The sequence below is a fragment of the Octopus bimaculoides genome, chromosome 10, assembly GCF_001194135.2.
Source record: "Octopus bimaculoides isolate UCB-OBI-ISO-001 chromosome 10, ASM119413v2, whole genome shotgun sequence".
NCBI lineage: Eukaryota > Metazoa > Mollusca > Cephalopoda > Octopoda > Octopodidae > Octopus > Octopus bimaculoides.
In genome coordinates this window covers 79680669-79689119 of record NC_068990.1, presented here as the reverse complement: position 1 = coordinate 79689119, position 8451 = coordinate 79680669, and the positions used below count along the sequence as shown (strand labels likewise).

Below are 8451 nucleotides of genomic sequence, written 5' to 3'. Positions count from 1 at the left end.
GGGGGGGGGGGGAATTGAAATTTTTCAATCAATTTTTTTTCAGAATCGTAATTTCCATAGCCTAAAACGTGGGATTCCGTAAAAAAAATTAATAAATAAGGGGGGGAAAGGTTCAGATTATATATAGTCCGTCTCCGCCCAATATTGTTCTCATAAAAAGGACTATGAGAATCTGAATCAAACTGATCAATATAGGAATATATAACTGGTAGCATGTGAAAACAATAATGGTAAAATTGAGAGATGATGCCAATAACGATATTAATACTACGCCGGGTGAAATGCTAAGTGGTATTTCGTCTGCCGTTACGTTCTGAGTTCAAATTCAACCGAGGTCGACTTTGCCTTTCATCCATTCGGGGTCGATTAAATAAATACCAGTTACGCACTGAGTCGATGTAATCGATTTAATCCCTTTGTCTGTCCTTGTTTGTCTCCTCTGTGTTTAGTCCCCTGTGGGCAATAAAGAAATAGATATTAATACTTCGTAAAATTTATGCAGCCTCACTGTTGATATGCCGATATTAAAATTAAACAAGATTATCAAACAAAATTCTTTCGTTCTCCATGTGGTATGTTTACATTTCAGGGAAACGTAACGATGAAGATTTTTATAACAAAACTTCAATCAATGAAATATATTACATATATTAAAATGTAGTATTTGTTTTATCATTTTCACGGTGCCTATCATACTGGTCTGTTGAAAGAATTAGTACGAAAGTGTCCGTAATAATAAATCTGTATGTACCTCTGTATTTATAGCCATATAGTGACATTTCATTGTTGAGTTATTCACTTCATAAAGACTTAACTTGATGGCATTTCAGTATTGTCCCGTTGAAATCCTTTTTATTAACCATATCTAACAATAGCGTCTAGTAAGTATTTTTTTAATACATCTATCACAAGTACTTCAATGGGATTTAAATTTTTTAAATTCCATCGCGCTTCATTGTTTTCAAAACTCAAATTTTAGAATATTTAACTATTTCAAGATTATGGGGTAGGGCTACTAGTTTTGGTGGTGTTGTTGATTCCCTAATCTAATGTATAACAAGAAAACTTTAAATTATAATTTAGCCCTGGGAAACAAAGTATGAAATTAATTGTCGAATTTATTGGCAAACAGGTTCGTGCCAAGGGAAACAACCGCGCCTTGGCTTTCTTCAGAGTGAAATTTAAGATTAAATCATTTTTTTTACTGGAAAATAGTTCGTATGTATATGATACATATATAATACAAAAACAGTAAAAATACAAATCCAAAACCGGTAGAAAAAAGAAGAATAAAGAAATATCAATTCAACACGAAGTGTCAAGGTTCAACAGACGCAAGCCAACACACACCCGTGGCATTACTACGGGAGATGGCGAGGCTAAGGTGTTGAAACAGCCAAGCATCCTCACGTGCATCACCTGAAATCTCAGTAAAGTAAAACACTAATAGCAACTATTGGATCGAGTCATAAATAATTTCGGTGGTGGGGGAATAAATTGTAACGACGCATTTCGAACTAATTAACGTTTAAACCTGAAATGGAAACTTCCGTTTTTAAAAGAGCATCATCTGTCGTTCACATTTTAATAGTAAATCTCACTCAGCTAAATTGGATGAACTGAAAAATGCATATTCGACATTTAATATGAGAGTTTAAGAATGGTAAAAAAAAAAAACTACAGAAACAGCTAAAAAAAAATATGCAGTGTTTATGGCCAAGGTGTCATTACTAACCGGCAGTGCGAAATTGGTTTTCAAAGTTTCGATCCGGAAATGTGTCTTTGGGAGATCAACTCGGATCAAGACGCTCATCAGATTTCGATCAAGATGCTTTAAGAGAATTAGTGGAATTCACTCCTCGTAAAAGTACTCGGGGATTAGCAGATGACTTCACATCCCAATCCACCATCTGCCACCACTTGGGAAAAGAGTAAAAGTCAGCAAGTTGGGTGTTTGGGTTCCCCATACTCTTAATGAGAAGAGTAGGGAAGATTTGTTAGAAATAGAGGAAATTAATTAGGCGTTTTGTCTTTTGTTTTGAGTTGAGATAATTTCTTCGTGGCGTTTCTGCATTTCTCTTACACACATCTATGTACATGTGTATGTAAACAGCTATATGGTCATCGTTTTCAATGAAATAGTGTTATTGTTTAGGCACAGCTCAGCCTGACTGAGCACATCTATGCTCGAAGGCCTTCATCTAATGTCCACCTCGTTTTTTTCTTTTTTCTTTTTTTTAATGTTCCTGACCAAAATGTTGAATGTTTCTTTTCCTGTTTTTAAAACACTTTGCCATTTTGTTTTTGTATGTGGTATGTGTAAACGTGTGTGTTGTGAAGTTTTTAAATGTTTAAAAATTTACATATAGAAATTCAAAATGACAAAGAACATCTCAAATAACCACTTCCAAAACCCTAGAAAATGAATTCAACTCAAGTTTGTTTTTTTTTTAACTAACTTACATATATATAAAAGGTACGAATTTTCTCTAAGCAATCATGATGAATCCCTGAAAGGAACAGAAGTGCTGAATAAATTGTTTTTATCCACATCCTGACTACCTCCTTTTTCTTAATATATAAAATCTGTACATCACTTCAAACTATTGTAGAGAGGTTATGTGCCTACAGCCATTTGAGTCTGGCAAGTCACGTATAGGCCTAAGCACTTTGTAGGAGCGAAACCAATAGTCACACTGACCAGGCATTACAATCAACTCACCAACACCCTCCCTAAATATATATAGTCATACGTCCATTAAAATTAAAATCTATTCATAAGTGCCCTAATTGTCCATTCATATAGACATATTAACATGAGAATTTTTAAAAAGACAGTTTACTGTCAGTATTTCCTGAAAAGATAGGTCTCCCAATTTGATTTGAAAGTTAACTTAGCTGGTGCAGTTTGTGCAGACAGAAGAAAGAGGCTCTTTCTAGAGAGCTGGGCCTGACTTACAGAAAGCCTGATCACCACAGCTCTCCATTTTAGTACCTGGTAAGGTACAACGAGGAATTTATTTCAACTTTATCTCACACTGTTAACTCTTTTGCCCTGAAGTAGTTCATTAATGTATTGCAGAATAAGGTCATGTGCAACTTTGAACATCAGTAGGATCTTTTAAATGTTATTTAAACCTTTGCAGGAAGTTAGTGTAGAGCCCTTATATGTTGGGAAATATGGTCAAATTTCATTCTCCTCACAGTTACTCTAACTGCTGTATTTTGAATGAGCTGCAATCTCTTGGTATCCTTGTAGGCCACAGAGTAACACATTGTCAAACCATGATGATACAAAGGCATGCAGTAATGTCTCAGTCACCTTCTGATTTAGGTATTTTCTAATCATACTTAGATTTCTTTAAGTATGTATGCTGGCCAACTTACCGTGGTGATATACCTGTCCATTCTCATGTCGTATCCCTATGTTCCTAGCTTCATCAGTGACACATGCATCAAAGTTACCCATGTGTTCAGATGACATATATTTTCTTTCTCTGATTTCCACAACACATAGTTTATTGGGTACCTACGTATTTATCATCGTTTTGATGTCCACCTTTCCATGTTTGTGTGGATAATTTTATTGATATATATACACACACAGTGGAGGCGCAATGGCCCAGTGGTTAGGGCAGCAGACTCGCGGTTTCGATTCCCATACTGGGCGTTGTGAGTGTTTATTGAGCGAAAATACCTAAAGCTCCACGAGGCTCCAGCAAGGGATGGTGGCGAACCCTGCTGTACTCTTTCACCACAACTTTCTCTCACTCTTACTTCCTGTTTCTGTTGTGCCTGTAATTCAAAGGGTCAGCCTTGTCACACTGTGTCACGCTGAATATCCCCGAGAACTACGTTAAGGGTACACGTGTCTGTGGAGTGCTCAACCACTTGCACGTTAATTTCATGAGTAGGCTGTTCTGTTGATCGGATCAACCGGAACCCTCGACGTCGTAAGCGACGGAGTGCCAACAACAACAATATACACACACATACATGTATATACATGCATGCATTTTCTTTCTCTAACATCTGTCTCACACTATCATATCTTTTCTTTTACAGTTCTGCTGAGCATTCCATTGCAACATGAGCAGATGTACATGCTTTCACCAAAACATCTGCCACGAATCACATATGGACATATTTTTAACCTACATAGCATTCATTAACCATACCCATGTTTTTTCTTAAGTAGACAGAAACATTTTGTATACAACATGTGTACCAGTAAAGCACCAGTCATTCTTGTGATTATTTGAAAATATATCTACATTGTATATTTTCCATGCATGATAGCAGAGTTCTCATCATATACAAGACAAGAAATTGAACCATAACAAGTTATACTCTCATATTTCTCAGTTTTTAAGAATTCCTGAAGAATAAATATGGAGGATGTTAATCACTTGGACACTTCAAACACACCTATATTTAACATTATAGATACATTTACACAAACATACAGTGATGAGAAACCTTTATGCAGTGAAACATTTACTAAAGAAAGAATATTACACGAAAATATTCCTGAATATCACTGTAGCATTTGTAGGAAAACATTCTCATCAAAACATGAAGTCTCCTTGCATAAAAAAATACATAATAGGGAAAAACTCTTCCACTGTGAAATTTGTGGCAAATATTTTGTATCCAAGAGTGTCTTAACCAAGCATAAAAAAATACACACTGGAGAAAAACCATTTCACTGTGAAATATGTGGGAAATCCTTTATTACTAGTAGTCACTTAAAAAGACATGAACAAATACACACTGGAGAAAAACCATATCATTGTGAAGTATGTGGGAAGGCTTTCATTGATAATTCGCAGCTCACAATCCACAAACGTAACCATACAGGAGAAAAACCCTATCCTTGTGAAATATGTAAAAAATCTTTTATTTCTAACAGTATGTTAACAACACACAAACGAATACACACTGGAGAAAATCTGTTTCACTGTGAAATATGTGGAAAATCATTTATCTCTAATTCTAAGCTTACAATTCACATTCGTAGTCACACTGGAGAAAAACCATATCACTGTGAAATATGTGGAAAATCTTTTGTCAATAATAGCTATTTAACAAGTCACAAAAGAATACACTCTGAAGAAAAACCCTTCCGGTGTGAGACATGCGGAAAATCTTTTATTAAGAATTCTCAACTTGTTATTCACATACGTAGCCACACTGGAGAAAAACCTTTCCACTGTGAAATATGTGGGAAGTCTTTTGTCTATTACAGTGTCTTAACAAAACACAAAAGAATACACACTGGAGAAAAGCCATTTCACTGTGAAATATGTGGAAAATCTTTTATTAATAATTCAAATCTTGGTATTCACATACGTAGTCACACTGGAGAAAAACCCTTCCATTGTGAAATGTGTGGGAAATCATTTATGATAAACAGTAATTTAACAACACACAAACGAATACACACTGGAGAAAAACCATTTCATTGTGAAATATGTGGGAAATCTTTTGTCTCTACTGGTGATTTAACAAAACACAGAAGAATCCACACTGGAGAAAAACCCTTCCCCTGTGAAATATGTGGAAAATCTTTCATCAATAATTGGAATCTTGTTCTCCACATACGAAGTCACACTGGAGAAAAACCCTATCATTGTGAAATATGTGGAAAATCATTCTCTTTTAATTCTAGTCTAGTAGTTCACAAACGTAGTCACACTGGAGAGAAACCATTTCATTGTGAGATATGTGGCAAATCGTTCATTAATAATTCAAGTCTTGTTGTTCACAAACGTACTCACACAGGAGAAAAGCCATATCATTGTGGAATATGCAAGAAATCATTTATCACTAATCGTCATTTAAAAAGACATGAACAAATACACACCGAGGGGAATCCTATTAATTGAAATGTGGAATCCTTTTATGAAAGTAAACTTATATAGTCCACCAACAAGTACACATTTGAGAACATTTATCATGGTGAAATACATCAGAAATCATTCTCTTTGAATTTTCATCTTGCTTTATATTTATATGGGAAATATTTTTTTGTGAATTGTAATCATGTGGACTAGAAACTACATGTGGAGAATTATTCAGTGTGAAGTAAGGTTACACTTGTAATCCACAGTAGAATACTGATTTTAGAGAAAATTATCTTTGTGATACATGTTGGCATTTATTTTCTGCGGTCTGTTCATTGTTATTTATTTTAAATTACAGGATTGTGATATCATTATTATGCCAATATCTTATTTTTACCTGCTGATTAAAATTACCTTAGGTAGTTACTAGTTCAATGTTAAAGTTTAGCTACTCAATTTCTTTTTCAAATTTCATGATTATACAAAATAATGAAATGAATACTAATTTACAGAATAAATTGTTTATTAAATTAAATAAAAATGAATTTCTCATTCGTACATTTTCAATAAATATATTTTATCAATAACAAAATTATTGTTTAACCATTCATTCATCGTCAGATGTTATCAACAACAGCAAAATTATGTTCCTAATATTACCTTTCATATGATGGTTAACACTTAGTTCGTACATAGTAAACAAGGGAGCCAACTTCAATAAGATCAGAATTATCTCCTTTTGAGAGGATGGATAAACTGAGAGTGGTAGAAACACTGCCAAATATATTTAAAGTTGATTTTGTATTGAAGAGACAAACGATATAATGTTAAATAACTTCCATCAGGGAAAGATAATTTCTGTTCTCATTCTTGGGAAATTCAGCTACATTAGTTTTAAATGGCAATCATTAATATTAGACCCATTAACTGATGTACGAGAAATAATATATCAGGCTGAGTAAAAAGTAAGCAACATTTCAAAACCTGAAATTCGTCACAATATATTTCAACAATGCAGAAATATTATTCATCAAAGTAAGTACCATTACAATCAACACATTTTTGCCAACAAGTTACAAGTTTGTTTATTCTGGTAACATAAAAATCTGGAGTTCTGGAGCTGATGAACTCTTTGAACACACTTTCAGCATTGGTTTGATTTTTTTAACTCCTTCTCTCACAGGGGACCATCAAGGTGCTTGAAAAAGTAGTCGGTAGGAGAAAGGTCTGGGGAAGAACTTCATAGCCAAGTTCCCTAAACTTCTGGAGCATCATTAGTGAAACCTGTGGTCAAGCATTGTCATGAAGAATGAATGGCCCTCTTCTGTTGACCAGTCTGGGATGGAGAAGTTGCAGTTTTTCATTCATTTTGGCAATACGTTTCTGCAGTAATGATTTTTCCAGGTTTTAAGAAGTTATAGTGGATGAGCCCAGTTGTACATCACCAAGCAGTCACTATAACCTTCTTTTTTGAAGAACTCAGGTTTAGGAAAGGTTTTCAGTACTTCATTTTGGTTCAACCCCTGTGAAAAATGTTTTTTTATTATTGTACAGAATCCACTTTTTATCACAAGCTACAATATGGTCAAGAAATGGATCAGTCTGATTACAGAGAAGAAGCAACAAGCAAATTTCATATCTGTGCATTTTTTGATTTTCATTCAAATCATGCTGTGCCTATTTGTCGATCTTTTTTGATTTTCCAATTGCATGCAAATGGTTGCAGGCAGTTTTCTGGCTACCTTGAAGTTCTTTTGCCAGTTCTTGAGTGGTTTTACATGGATCTTTCTCAATGACAGTCTTTAATTGACCATCATCGATGACAGATGGACATCCACTATGCTCATGATCTTCAACACTTAGGACTCCACTGCAAAATCGTTTAAACCACTTTTGAGCTAACCACTCGCTAGTCATTTCCTCACCAAATGTTTTGCTGATATCGTGAGCAGTTTCAGCAGCTCTACATCCTTTTTTGAAGTTGAATAGCAAAACTTCTCAAATATTACGCTTTGACAGTTTCATTTCAGATGATTATAACAGCAATTTCTTTATTGCCCACAGGGGGCTAAACATAGAGGGACAGTACAAAGATGGACAAAAACACAAAAGTAGAAAAAAAAAAAGCAAATGAGAATGATGGTATAAAAAATGAATGGAGGCCACTCAGACTCCACAATCCAAGTGACCTCACTGAAATTTTTTAAAAACAATTGATGACTTAATAATTACTTAATATGTGCATATTAAATTCTTTTAAAAGTTCATGATAGCTTAGCATTGACTGCATCCCCCTGATATCAATTTCCTTTTGTGTGATAATGACATTTCTCCTGTAATCCTCACTTAGGTAGAGACGGACTATATGTAATCTGAACCTTTCCAACCCTTATTTATTAATTTTTTTTACGGAATCCCACGTTTTAGGCTATCGAGATTCCGATTCTGAAAAAAAATTTTTGGAAAAATTTCAATGCCCCCCCCCCACCAAGCAGGCTATTTACATGCTAGAAATAACAGCCAAATCTCACAAAACTAGTGTTAGGTTTAGGGTTTGAGTTAGGGTTAGGTTTACCCTGTGGATCTATATAAAAAACGGGGGGGG

The 8451-nt window shown here is 34.7% G+C and overlaps 1 protein-coding gene and 1 pseudogene across 1 annotated transcript; one reads left to right on the top strand and one right to left on the bottom strand.

Annotated features, from left to right (window-relative positions):
- The first annotated feature begins 772 nt into the window (after positions 1–772).
- Positions 773–6381, top strand: LOC106876610 (zinc finger protein 420). Its single transcript, XM_014925221.2, has 2 exons — positions 773–881; positions 4066–6381. The coding sequence occupies exon 2, from the start codon at positions 4392–4394 to the stop codon at positions 5886–5888; it is 1497 nt and encodes a 498-aa protein (XP_014780707.2). The 5' UTR covers positions 773–881; positions 4066–4391; the 3' UTR covers positions 5889–6381.
- Positions 6382–6918: 537 nt separating this feature from the next.
- LOC128248923 (histone H2A-like) overlaps positions 6919–8451 on the bottom strand; it is a 4270-nt pseudogene continuing 2737 nt past the window's right edge.

Coding starts and splice junctions, on each gene's coding strand:
- LOC106876610 (XM_014925221.2), top strand. CDS start 4,392: ATGGAGGATGTTAATCACTTGGACACTTCAAACACACCTATATTTAAC.